The sequence below is a fragment of the Urocampus carinirostris genome, chromosome 17 (assembly GCF_059441175.1).
Source record: "Urocampus carinirostris isolate Australia breed hairy pipefish chromosome 17, RoL_Ucar_1.0, whole genome shotgun sequence".
Taxonomy (NCBI): Eukaryota; Metazoa; Chordata; class Actinopteri; order Syngnathiformes; family Syngnathidae; genus Urocampus; species Urocampus carinirostris.
Genome location: NC_142365.1, coordinates 1,527,398 through 1,541,664, shown reverse-complemented (window position 1 = coordinate 1,541,664; position 14,267 = coordinate 1,527,398). Strand labels below are relative to the sequence as shown.

At 41.9% G+C, this 14,267-nt stretch overlaps 1 protein-coding gene across 2 annotated transcripts in view; it reads left to right on the top strand.

Moving 5' to 3' along the window:
* Window positions 1-14,267, top strand: part of sptbn2 (spectrin, beta, non-erythrocytic 2) — a 65,944-nt gene that overhangs the window by 8,439 nt on the left and 43,238 nt on the right. For both annotated transcript variants that reach the window (XM_088320456.1, XM_088320457.1), the window contains exon 2: window positions 3,669-3,864. In XM_088320456.1, the coding sequence (XP_088176582.1) occupies window positions 3,708-3,864 (157 nt within the window). In that variant the 5' untranslated portion in view covers window positions 3,669-3,707. The remainder of the gene's footprint in view (window positions 1-3,668; window positions 3,865-14,267) is intronic.

Sequence of the window (14,267 nt, the reverse complement as noted above, 5' to 3'; positions counted from 1 at the left end):
TGTCATAATAGTCTGTGGTTTGGAATCATCTGTGGTCTGTGCAGCCCTTTGAGACTCCTTGTGATTAAGGGCCAAACAAATAAACATGACTTGATTTGACCTAGGTTTTGAGTTTTTCCTTGCCCTCATGTAGGTTTTAGATCAGGGAAGGGTGTCATAATAGGCTGTAGTTTGCAATAGTCTGTGGTCTGTGCAGCCCTTTGAGACTCTTTGTAATTAAGGGCTATACAAATAAACATGACGTGACTTGACTCGGGTGCAGCAGCCTCAACAGGGAAACCCAGACCTCCTTATCCACAGACACAGCTCATCCGATGGGCGTTCCAAGGCTAGCCTAGAGATTTACTCTATCCAGCGTGTCCCCAGTTGTCCCTGGGGCCTCCTGTCAGTTAGATATGCCTGGAACACCTCCCAAGTAAGGCGTCCAGGAGGCATCCTTAATAGATGCCCTAGCCACCTCAGCTTGCTCCTCCCAATGCGGAGGAGCAGCAGCTCCACACCTGAATGACCAAGGTTCTCACCCTAAGGGAGACACTAGCCATTAGGTGAAGGTAGTGTTGGAATTAATTATCAAAATGTACCGTTTACCAAATTGTTCGGATTAGTTATCTGACTCCATTAACCAAACACAACCTACATTCACCCAACAATTTATGCGCACTCGTTTCTTGAGGGAAAAGACGAACAGGAAGCCGACATTTCCACACGGGGGCAGATTTCATTTCATTAACAATTTAACTAGGTGTACTCCATCGAAAACGGCCGAATTAGTGACGTTGGAGTCTCTGGGAAGCCTTTTTCTCAAGTCCTTTTGATTTCCCCTATTGGCCATCCTCCCCTGGCATAATGGCGTGCCGACTCCTCCCATGGGCGCGCCAAGGAAGCCCCGTGGGCTTCACCATCCTGTAGAAGAGTCCCGATGTCTGGGGTACTCAAAACAACACCGAGCGTTTCTACGTCATCAGGGCCTTTCTGGGTCACCAGCGTCTGGATGTGCTGATTATCTCATCAGCCGTACGTCCCGTTCCCACCATTGCCCTGAGCTCGCACCACAGCCCAGTCAGTGAATATCTTTTGCATTAAATGTAATTTGTATTCAATCGTATAAAATCCTTTATCGTCCAATGTATAAAATCCTTCAGTAGGAATGTAGATCGACCGGTAAATTGAAAGCTTTGCCTTTCAGCTCGACTCCTTCTCTACCTTCTCTGCAGACGCTGCACCGATCCGTCCGTCGCTCGCTCTTACCAGCAGTTTTTCAATTATTTTATTTTTTTACAAAAAATATGGATTATTTACAAAAAATATGGATTATACCTTCGGGGGATTAGCTTTAATGGAACCATTTGTTATGCCCTGTCAGCTTGTAGTCTTAATGTGAAGGAACTGTAATGCGGACTCGCTTCAGGGCGACTTCAGAGTTATTTCAGAAATATTTTCCCTGAGAATGCCGACTTGTTAGCCGTGATGCATCCGATTCCATCTTTTTTTCATGCGGACCCTGGTGAGAGTCAAAGTGCGGCAAATGGTTGTACGCTCCAGCGAAGTGTGTGGGCTGGTGCAGAGTGGGTGGATGGATTTGGCAGTGTAGTAGGTCATCCCAGTTTGTGTGTGGTTTCATTCCACGATGTGTGGGCGCGGGTGAGCACGGAGCAATAAGTTGTATCATAGTAGGTCAGGGGGGATTGTTTGTCTGATCCGTTGAGCGGGAGATTAACGCCGACACTGAAAAAGGACCCTACGTACTTGGTCCTCGTGCTGTTTCGCTGCTGGACTCCCTTCACCTCATCACCCTTGGAGGCCCCGCCCACCTTAAGCCACACCCACAGACCCATTTACAAGAACTTAGCCACTCCAGACATGTCTGCCGTCCTCTCCTTGATTTTAAGGATGCTCGGTAGCAGTCGTGAAGAATTCCCATTAATGAAGTATTTGTGACCTAGAGTTTAGTGCAGGGAAGTTGTGGATTTTCAGCACCTTTGGACGTTTTATGTCCATTGAATGTGACGTGAAACGTTAAGGGGGGGTAATGTGGAGGCAGTGCTGTGTCTTCTGCACTAATCCCTGCCTTCAGTTCCTATTCCCAGCCAGTCCTTAATCTCTTGCTAATAAGATTTTCGAGCTTTTGTTTGAATTTTTTTTATAGGTAGCTGGAACGAGTGTATCTTATTTCAACCTGGCCGGGTAGCGTTGAGCTTTACTTTCAGTGTTGAATTCTGTGTGCTTTTATTTTATACTCAATAATGCAATGGGTTGGGGGAAGGGCTCCATGATGTGTTTTCTGGCCTTTCTGTGACGGACCAAGAATATTTGGAGGATGTAAAAGTGTTCATGTTGTATAATTTGTGGTCTTCATGGATATCTTTTTTTTTTTTTTAAACAGAGATTTTATTTAAATAGTGAGGTTAAATTCTTTACATATGTCCGATTGGATATTAATTCTCAAAGCGTTTGTATGTAAATAGAATAGAATAGAATATACCTTTATTGTCATTGTTACAAAATGGGTTAACATGTTGTGACAACGAAATTGGGCATGACACTTCAGTTTCACACATTCTCAGTGCGGTAAAAAACCAAGAAGATAAAGGAACATAGAAGATAAGGTTATAAAACAAGGAGGATAAGGTTCTAGTTATAATTTACACAATATTTAAACAAGAAATGTCGGCATGTAGGATGTCACATACAGTTTGGTATCGTAAGGGTATACATATATAAGGATAATACATTTCAAACAAATGTCATGATACTTCTGGCCATCTGTGTCTAAATAGTGGTTATGGCATGTAAAAATCTAAGGACTCACTCAAATTTCAGTTCACAATTTGAATTGAAATGTTTTTGGACAATAAGTGTTTTTATTTTCCAAAGGAATATTTGTTATCATTCAATACCTTTTAAAGTGGGATGCATTTTGCGTTGTTTGAGGTGTCTTTCAAAAAATGTGAAAGTTAACTGTTCTCTCTATTAAGTATGTGTTAACAAGGCTATTATTCTTTATTTTGCACTTCGCCTATCTGCATTTATCTTACTTTTAGCAAAGCTGTCCGGGGAGGAATGGGAAGTGAGAGGAGCGCTGGAGAATGACAACTTGCTCAACTTCACGGGTGTTTAGTTTGTATTGGTTGGTGCAGCATGAGAATGCTGAAAGTCAGAAAACTCTAGAGTAGAGTCCAAAGGCCAACCCAAATCCCAGGGAAAAATAAAAAAAGAGCAGTTTGTTTAAGTGTATCTAAGAAATGCTCGTGCGTGCACAGGCATTATGACTGAGCTAAGCCAGGAGATGGCAGCAGCAAGACATAAAGTTCAAAATTTCATACAGCATGTGAAAAATTTGTAATAAAAAATAATATTTGACTTTTAATTTATTGAACTCTTAAGAGCAATTTTAAATTAGATTTTTGATGTATCGTTGCATCTCCTCTTGAAATTATATTGTAAAAATAAACAGTTGACTGCGTGTGGTGTAATTTTGAATCAATCATAAAGACTCGGGCTTCTGCCTCAAGCCAATGCTCAATATCTTCTTACATAAGCTCTGGCAGTCAGTTGTACAGTGGGAGCTCCAATCTGACGCAGAATATAAAACGGTGCGGCTGTCAGCTTTTTATTCAATATCCCTAAAGCCCCCCAGTGAGCACCGACGTTCTCTTTTCTGACTTTAGGTTGGATGACTTTTCCTCTTGCCCGGACGTCTGGACACAATGAGCACCATCTCACCCACAGACTTTGACAGCTTGGAGATCCAGCAGCAGTACAACGACATCAACAACCGCTGGGACCTGGCGGCAGAGACCGAATGGGACAATGAAAATAGTTCAGCCCGCCTCTTTGAGCGCTCGCGCATCAAAGCTCTCGCAGGTATGTCTCACTTCATGAAATCGGTGAACCTTGAATTTAGTCCGGAAGAGTGAATTACCGTACGTAATCACGATGCGGAAAGGATTCTGTCTTCAATCACCGTTCTGGTCACATATTGCATCCTGACCTCATCCTCCAAGCTGCAGCAGTCAAGATGGGGCATGCCATCCATCTTTAACTAATGACCTCTCATTGAGTTGCTGATGAGATGACCTTCTACCACACACATTTGCTTTCACTCTGAATAACAGTTGCATGATCCAGTACTGACTTGTAGATCTTTGTTTGAGATCCTCGCATGGCTCAAATCAAGTCAAGTCAAGTCATGTTTATTTGTTTGGCCCTTAATCCCAAAGAGTCTCAAAGGGCTGCAGAGTCCACAGATTATTGCAAACTACAGACTATTATGACACCATCCCCTCATGTAAAACCTACATGAGGGCAAATAATACACAGATATTGTCAACATAAAATAAAGGTTATTCATATGCTATAGAATAAAAGTGTGTTTTAAGCTTAGATTTAAACATTTACACTGAGGTTGCAGATCTAATCTCAAGTGAAAGAACATCCCACAACACCGGGGCCCGAATGGAGAACGCTCTGGAACCAGCCGATTTCTTCTTGGCTCTTGGGATCACGAGTAGACCACAGAGCGAATGCTCCGGACCGGAACATAGGGGGAAATTCAATCTGAAAGATATGAGGGAGCAAGTCCATGCATGATTTGGTATACTACCAACAGAACCTTCAAATCACATTTTAAGCTAACAGGGAGCCAATGCAGTTTAGCTAAAATTGGGGTCATGTGATCAAAGTTTCTTGTCTTCGTTTAAAGCCTCGCTGCAGCATTTTGTACCAGCTGCGGGCTCTTCTTATTGGACTTCGGGAGACCGGAGAGTAGTGCATTACAGTCATGGAGACGGGAAGTAACAAACGCATGAATTATAATCGCCGCTTCTGACTGAGACAGCATAGGATGAATTGAAGTGAAGTGAAATAAAAATTGTGATAAAGACAAAATCCACCTATTTTTAATCTGTCTCTGGAGATGGACATTTGGAGAATGCTGACGGATAATGATAAGTTCACAAATGATCAGGCTTAAGAAAACAACCAAACGCAGTTCACCTGCTTGCAGGAGCAGAGCCATGATTTGTCATCATCTTCTCCTAAGCGTATTCTCAAATTGGACACCCCCAGAGATGGATGATACAGAAATTGCTGTATTCCCACTTGAAGAGGCCCATACAACATACAGTTCTTAGGAAATCCTTTGGGTTGACATCCCCTTTCAAACTTTTGTTTTCATGTCTATACCCCTAATATGAATTGAAATGCCCGTATGTGAGTTAATATTCATATTTCTTCTTTTATGACTAGCGTTTAGAATCCAGAAGTTAGAAATAGCACTACCAAAAGGACTCTAAAAGGGGAAAACAATCCAAGACTAATTGTAATCAGAACAAATCTAATTAGCCTCCCTAGTTTGAACCTAACTCAATTCCTTGTGGTCCAATAAATGCAAATATCTCATTATAGATCAAGACCAAAATAGATACCAAAGAGGGCCATGTTTGAGCACTTAGCGCAGTAAGACGGAGAAATAATGAGGAGTTAACACATATCCTCCGGAATGGAGACTTAAAGTGAGTTCTTATAAAAATGCCTGTTGCCTGAAACATATTATAATTTTCATTTATAAAGTACAATTGATTATAAAAAGACCTGATGAACACAGTTATGTCCACCCGAACCCAACGTTCTAAAGGGGATGTTAACCCTTTTTAACAAATTGCTCTCGTCCTGCTAATTGTAACAGCGGTTTGATTGAGACCTGGCTTGAGGAATCAGTTAAGCAGGAAAAAAACCCCCACCATATATGATTAGAGCCATTATGACTTGCCACAGTGGTTCAGTCGCGGTCAGGCTTTGAAATAACCAATCGGGGCTCACCTATTTTCTTGGTTTTGTCAACTTAAGCCATGAAGCGATGGGTCCGTGATCCCCTGGGATTTTATTTTCAACAGACAAAAAATGGGCAAAATGTCCACAAAAACATTCCCCACGCCCACCAAATGTCTTTAAATTGGTGCAGTTTACTACTTTGGATTATACAAGTCTGTTGACTAAATTTCTATTTTATACTAGTGAAGATGGAGAGAGTGTTTTTGAGTAAAAACTTCCATGTTTTCCCCCATATAAAATCACAACTTGCAGTATTTCTGAAAGCCCAGCAGAGGGGAATAAAAGGCAGGAGCACCCCAAATTGTGCTTTTTCTCTAAAGCAGGGGTCTGCAACCTATGACACGCGTGGCAGCAGTTGCACGCAAGGGATTAGCCAGTGGCACGCGAGCGCACGGCAAAATTTTTAAAATTTTTAAATGCACATTTTTACCTGAAATTTAGACATTTTCAGTTGCGCACCATGCTTTCAGTAGCGCCCCTCCTCAGCTTCATGTCTGAGTGTGCGTTTGCGCGGCGCCTCGCAAAGAAGAGCTCCGTGTTTTAACCCAGCCAATGAAACACTCGCGCGATAAATGAACGAATTATGATGTCTCCTCTAGCGAAAACATCTCACTCTTTCCAGCCAGCGTGGACAGACGAATGAGGTTTTGTGCAAAAAATGACCGTGCTGTTTGTGCATTATGCCTCGAGAGCGTTGTACCTCGCACAGCAAGTGTTAAACGTCTTTATGAGACGAAACATCAACATGAATTCAAGGATGAGTCTGACAAGACGGAGACATTAAAACGCGCAGTGTCTAGGTATGGCCAATAAACACAAACCCTGAAAACCTTTGTCACCGCTAAAAACACCACCACTGAAGCAAGTTATCACATTGCTCACTGCATAGCAAATCACAGAAAGCCATTTACTGGTGGCGAATATTTTGAAGAAGCCCGTGTGTGCGCGTGTGCGCGCCTGTCTTCTACTTTGCTGCTAATATTTCAAGTTTTGATATTTTCTGCAACAAGATCTCATATTTGAATGGCATGGTATCTGTCCATAGCACTTGTTTTTTGATTGTAGTTCATTGTTGATGAAGAATGGTTCATTCTTGTGGTAAAAAGTTAAAGTCATGGATGGCTACAGGCCTTTCCACTTGTTTTTCACATTCATTTTTTTGAGTTGGACAAGAATAGTGGAAGATAAATTGTTGATTTCAATGTATATCCATGTTGTATATTTGGACTGGTGTAAAATCACAGCTCTGTTCGATACAAAACACTGAAAAAACACACTGGACACTGATTTACAAGGGAATTTGAAAGTGGCACTCCACACTAAAAAGGTTGCTGACCCCTGCCCTAAAGCTTTCAAAAAGGATTAGATGTCTGAGTGCAGTGGTTGAAAAACGTGTAAAACAAAAACACTTTTAATGTTATTGCACAAAAGTCAAACATTCTCGTAGTCCGTTAAATACACCCATCTCATGACATAGCCGCCTGTCTCCGCGCCAAGACATTATATCATTGCTGGAAGGATTAAGCAGGCCGCCCAACTCAAATTTTTTGTCACCTGCCGGAACGCCAGCTAAAAAGCGTGCGATCCAGCAGAAATAGTTGTCATCCTGTTGCATTTGGACAAGTACAGGCTTGATGTACACATTCCTTGACATGCTGTGGTAAACATTCACCCCCGGGCTATGGTCCTTCCCACCTTCGGAGACCTGCATCCTGTCTACACTTTAGCTCCTTTTTTTTGGTTATGGATTTGATGCTGTTTCTGACTTTATTATTGGATATTTTATCTCTTATACTGGCACACACTGTACAGAAATTGCTCTGGGTTTTTGTTGCATCTCCGCTTTGATCATTCATCTGTACTGTATTCCGGAGAATCTTTTCTGATCAGAGAGTTGCTGCCACTGTTGGCAGTCTGTTTGATTTGGTAGTTCTTTCCTAAGCTGCAGAATCTGACACTTGCTTGCTTTGTCTTTTGCCTCCCAGAGATGTGCATCTGTTCACCAGACTATTGCGATCATCATTTCTTTTGAACGTTTATCTTTCTCAGTTGCTATCTCTTCCCAATGTTTGGACACACTGCTCTGTATTTTCTGTTGATTGCTTCAATCAGGAAGAAGCATGGCCTCTTGTTGAATCTCATTAGTCCAATTCTCCCTCCCTTTCCCTCCTATCTTCACCATAAACATGCAGTCACGTAAGACCCACGGCGGTTCATTTCCTAACGACACCGAACCAGACGCTCCTTTCACATCGGGAAGCAGAAAGAAAACAAGCAAATAAACAAACCTTCCTTTTGAACTCTGCCCCCCTGCCCTGACCAAAGGCTACTAAATTAAAAAAGGCCGCGACCCCGGGTCGCTGTGCTTTTTATTGACTCGTGTAATTCTTTGCACATGCGGGCGCATCTTTCCTTGTGCTCGTGCTAAATTGCGCAAAATCTCGAACTCCAGTTATGTAGCAAGACATATTAATTGGCATAAAACGGTTGCCAATAAAATATGAGTGCTATTGCTACTATTTCTATTGCTCATTCAACAGCATTTCAAGCACATTCATCGGTGGAACTTCAATCCTGTGATTGCTTTGAGATGTAAATCGATGGGTTTTAGTGTCAATTTAACGTTTTACAGTTAAAATGTGCAGGTTTCATCGTCTTAGACCTGTTTAGCATCATATCCATGCTTCAAATCAATGCATCGTAGGATCAAACAATAGAGGAATTTCTAAAACCAAGATAATTTTTGCATGTTTTAATATAACTCTGGCGGAGCCCCGTTAGAGAGTAATATGATTTCCTAAAAGGAAAATGAGAAGCACATTGACACATTTAACAAAACTTAAAACGAGTTAATGAAATTAGATAATAGATAACCTTTCCACTTCAAAGCCTGCTTTATAGGTTTTCTGAACAAGACTTGACTCAATAATACAAGAGGAGAACGCTTGCTGAGTTTTCAACAACTTCCTTCTTGTCCGGGTTGAATCATAGCATTGCCACAGGAACACAAATAGGGAAGATTAAACGTTTTCTTGAAAGATTGAAGAAGGAAGGAAGGAAGTGTACAAGCGAGACACCGTACAACACTATTTGATGCTTGTGCCTTCTTGGTAGGCCTCGCCCCTTGGCTCCATGGAATTAAGGTAGCTGTGAGTAAGCTGCCTCCAGTTACACGGCGCAAAGCACTCGTAATGGTTTAGTCCACCTCCACACCCTCTCTCCTCCTTCTCTACTTGTGTCCACCATTCTTTAGGAGCTCCTCCCACAGCACACCTTATGCAAATGAGACAAGGAGGGCACAGCAGGCTTTGTTTACACAGCAATCCGACCACAGTCTGTTAGCCTTTTCAACAGTACACTGCTCCGGTAAATGTAAAGAAGAGTCTGTCAGGAGGGAGGAGTATTCAGTGTTTCATAGCTGGAACCGCTACAGATTTCAATCCTTTTTTTTTTTTGGCGCGTCCACTAGTGTGGTGAAATGATTCACATGAGGGAGTAATACAAGAGACTATTGTTCATCAGTTTTTTATTTTTTTTTAAAGAAGGTAAGACATCTGCCTTGCATTTTCATTGGTCAGGCTTTACCTTTGAATTACTGACGGAAAACATTTTGAGGATTTTGGATCTCCAGAAGGTCGATCGTCTGTAAAGCCGGAGAAAGGATTGAATACACTCTAAGAGTGTGGAAGTTTCCTTTTTGTGATATGCTGGAGAATTCACATTTGTACGTCATCTAAGAGGAAGTATTGTGGAGGGAAAAGGCCATGGAATGGGACCATAGAGACAGAGAGCCCTGCTTGTCTCCTGCAGCATTTGTTAACCAAGTGCAATACTCTAATATCCTGGAAGGAAGGTTTAAACAGTTGCAAGGTAAGAGTCTATACAATCTGATCATTTAACTTTTGCTGTGGATTTCATAAATGGAAGCTCTCAAAGAAACCTTTCCGTGGCTAAAAGAGGGTGGCAGTGTGGCACCTGATTATTTGGCCACTTGTCCTGAGCTCATTACAATTTGTGGTGACTCTGTCAGTGGACTGCTCACAAATTAAACACTTTATTGTCATTCACATTTTCAAGTGCAGAAAGGGTGAAATAAAACACAATTTGTTCACGTGCTAAAACGTATTGTTTCTTGAAAGTGATTGTTATACTTTTGCCATTGCCAGTTTCATTCATTTAGTAGACATTTTCCTCGGAGGCCTCAGGATAGAGTCTCTCATTGTCTATGTGATCACGCAACTGGCTTTGTGCCATTGGAATGCATGGAGGTCTCAATGTTTGCTCGCTTCCGGCACTTTATCTGCGCCTCTCTAAAAATGGCATAGTATGACACTTTTTTTTTTGTAAATAAACACAAAAATATGTAAGATTTTAAAATATGGAGCAATTAGTATCGTGGAGAAGTCTCTATGAATGCAAAACCAATCGTCCTTTATAACATGAAGCTACCGCTAAAAAAGAAAATAATTATGCACTGTAATCACGACATTGAAATTTTTCCGTGTTACAGTTCGTTTTACAGGCAATAGTAAGGCAAATATCGTTGTCAAGAACTGTAAATATACACCCCATAGTCATAAGTCTTTTGAGTAACTCCCACTTGTATTTCCTGTTTGACTGCACTTGAGGCTCATTCTTGGTGTTACCCGCGTTAAGACCAGATGCAAGATGTACGGAGTTTAACGCCTGAGCCTGCTGTGATCAAATGGTCGTAAAAGGAAACAGAATAATTTAAACTCTGCCAACAGTTTATTCAAATTAACTGAAACACTGACCCTCTGGGACATAAAGTCTGAAGGATAAAGCAAGTAACTCATTAACCAGTAGATTACTGGAACGAAAGTGTGAGCCATACCGTTAAATTTATGTCTGAGGAACAATGTTTGTTTATGCACAGTCACTTTATTGTGTCCACTAAAGAGATATTGGGATTAAGTTGATGATTAAATCAGAATAGACTATAGTTTCTTTCTTGTTCATTTTCACAAATCTCTCTTTGAGCTCTAATTGGTGGTCAAGATAAGTTCAGAACTATAGTTTGTTTTTGACCCTATCTATGCAGGTTTTTTTTCTTAATGCATTTTGTAAGAGTTCTTGAAATATTCCAAATCCGGTATTTGCCTACTAGCCGAATCCTGCATATCAAAATCTCTTACTCAAGTAGCCTGAAGCTGTGTTTGAAAGTCACGTTACCTTTGTAAGAGATCAGCTTCCACACACACAAGCACAAAAAACAAATACAAATTCCCTCTTTTTGTTTGTAGAGTTGAACTAACACTGACAGTTTGTTCTTGGAAGTATGTCACAAGATAGTGACCATTTTGGAGCTTGAGGGACAATTCCAGGATCATTGACGTTTTACTTCTGTTTTCCGTATAGATGTTGTGGCTGTCGAGGTCCCTGTTTTTGTCTCCTCTCCCATGGGATTGGCCTTGGCTAATCCCTTCCTTCTCGCATTTATGCATTATCAATTGCAGCTGGAACCTGGACAGTAACTTTGCTGTCTTAACAAAAGGAAGGGGAGGTAGGGTGAGGGGGCGTCGGCCGTGTGGCTGAGCGGTTCTCTAACCTTTGTCCTCTGTGTCACTGGCATGTGAGCTTCATCTTAGTTCATGAAAAGTAACTCGGGTCTTTGCCACTCTGTTAGTGTTGCTACAGACAAAGTACATACTGTACCTCATGTTGCAAAGGTGGCAGTTTTACCACAGGCCTACTTTTAGTTGCAGAGCAGTTCCGCTTTCATAGAGACATCTATGAGTGCTGTTTTGCAGCTTGCGCAGTGCACATATAATGAGTTGGATTGGTTTCGTTTTTTCTCAAAGCAATCATAGTCCATTTTTATTATCTTTTATTATCATTTTGACATCATGGATCCCTTAACTGGGCAGCACGGCGGTGCAGTGGTTAGCGCGTGTGCGGCACGGTTCTGAGGTCGTGAGATCAAACCTCCTGTGTGGAGTTTGCATGTTCTCCCCGTGCTTGCGTGGGTTTCCTCCGGGCACTATGGTTTCCTCCCACATTCCAAAAACATGCATGTCAGGTTGATTGGCCGGTCCAAATTGTTCCTAGGTGTGACTGAGCGAGCGAATTGTTTGTTCCTGTGTGCCCTGCAACTGGCTGGCAACCAGTTCAGGGTGTCCCCTGCCCACTGCCCGAAGATAGCTGGGATGGCTCCAGCACCCCCCGCGACCCTATTAGGGATAAGCGGTACAGATAATGGATGGATGGATCCCTTAACTGTCAGTCATAAGGGCACCAGTTCCTGTTATGTGTCTTGGGCAAATACAGCCTAGCGGCGCCCATCCCTTTCCAGGCCATTTTTATGGGGGTTGGGGTTTGCTCCCTCACGTTAAACAGATTGTACTGGTTTTCTTGGTTACTGGTAGCAGGGGAAACCTCCTAATGTGACTCAGATCAAGAACCTTCATCATCTGGTCGCCGTTGTTTTTCTGTTTGCTCTTCAGAGATGAGCCAGACCTGTGATTACCTCAAAACAAGGTCGCAGTTGGGTAAGGAAGCACCAATGTAGGAACATGGAGAATATTTCCAAAAATCCAAGCAGAGTTTGTAAGGTTCAGATACAAAAGTCATTTCACCACTGAGACCTTCTGCTTCCAAACCATTAGAAGACTGTTGAATAATTTATGTTATCCAACTCTCTGAATTATTTCATAACATTGCTCAGGTTTAGGTTGGTGTTTATCATGTGTTCATTAAAATCCCATGTATCTGGTTTTCCTCAAACAGCTAAGCTGAATGTAAGACATAAGTCATACTCCCACGGATTTCCTCATTCCCGCACAGTAATCTTCTGAGGGAATGACCAAAAGAAGGTCATTGAAGGAGATAAAAGCGGACATTTGTTTACCCATTCTTTTGAAGGACACCGTGACCAGGGGCAATCATTATGCAAGTTCAGGGTGAGATGGGATGTCTAAAGTTTAGTGACCGCGCGCATTTGATTCCACTAACGAGAGAAATGGAGAAAACTTTACAAAGTCTGTGATGAACAGCTAGTTGGTATCTTTTGGTGATACTCTTTTCACAGAACATATTTGACCGTATCGATCAAGTCAACTGTATTCGCACATCATGTGAACTCCCGTGAACTGGTTTCAAACCGGTCCACACTTTACCCTCAGTGATAACGCCGATCCAAGGTGCAGTATCGGGCATCACAAAAGCGTTATCCCCTTTTTGTTGACTATCTAGCGATCCGTGTATTGAACTTGTTTTCTGTAGTGAGAATTCAAAGAATGCTTCTTCCCTCGATCCTCTAATACACGGCTACAGCACATAGCTTTGACAACTGCTGACAACTGCTCACCTGCAGTAAATCAACATCAGCGAATGAGTGTGTCTTCGTTTGAATGCGATATTTTTTATTTTACATCTTCTGTGTCCACTTTAAAACACAGAAAACATTTACCGTAAATTCCGGACTATAGAGCGCACCTGATTATAAGCCGCACCCACCACATTTTAAGAGGATAACCGCTTTTGTGCTTACACAAGCCGCATCTGTATACAAGCCGCATGCGCCCACATTAAAACGGGTAACTCAATCACAAAATTAACCCAAACCCGACTTTGAGTCCCGCGATTGTAACTGAATATAAAGTACAACGTCCAAAAACCACAGCCGACAAAATGAACGGAAAATGATACCGGTACTTAACGTTTGATGCAGACCTGCAGAGTCTGGGTCCCGTTGAAAATAATCCAAGGAAAGAAAATATATATTTCCAAAGGTAAGGGTGGTAAAAATATATATCCACTATTGTCCGCTGCGTCCACAAACATGTCTCACCTTTACTCCACTTCCCGTTAGCCCGCGTTTGCTCCGCCCCTTCTTTTTGATCCGCCCGTGGAAGACAAATCACAATAAGTCTCTAAAATAAATACGTTACAAAAATATACAGTTGCAAATACATATTATACATAGTTACACATATTTACAAAGAAAGACGGTACACCGAGAGAGTTTTCAAAGCTTTAATAATATTATAACTTTCATCCCAAACCGTGCCTGTGAAGGGTAGCAAAACGCTACTAGCAACACGCTCGCAACACAGTAAACGGGTCTGTTAAAAAAAATATACCATTCATGTGGAAATCACGGTAAACCATCCTCATCTTCCTCCTTATAACTGACGTCATCAAAGTCGTCTTCCTTCCGTATGGGAAAGAGACTTTGGCATATAGACGTCGTCCCACGCTCCCTTATTCAAAAACGCTCGCAAAGGAAAGTCTACGTGCAGTACCTCTGTTTCCTTCTTCATCGGACTGCTCGATTGCGTCAAGCTTAAAAGCTGCGTCGTGGGCCTTTCTTTTTGCAATTTGCATGATGAGGATATGTCTACGCTAATTTAATTTTTGCACAAGCTAAGAAGTTGCAGTCTTCCTCGGCGCATATATTCCACCGGTCTAAATCT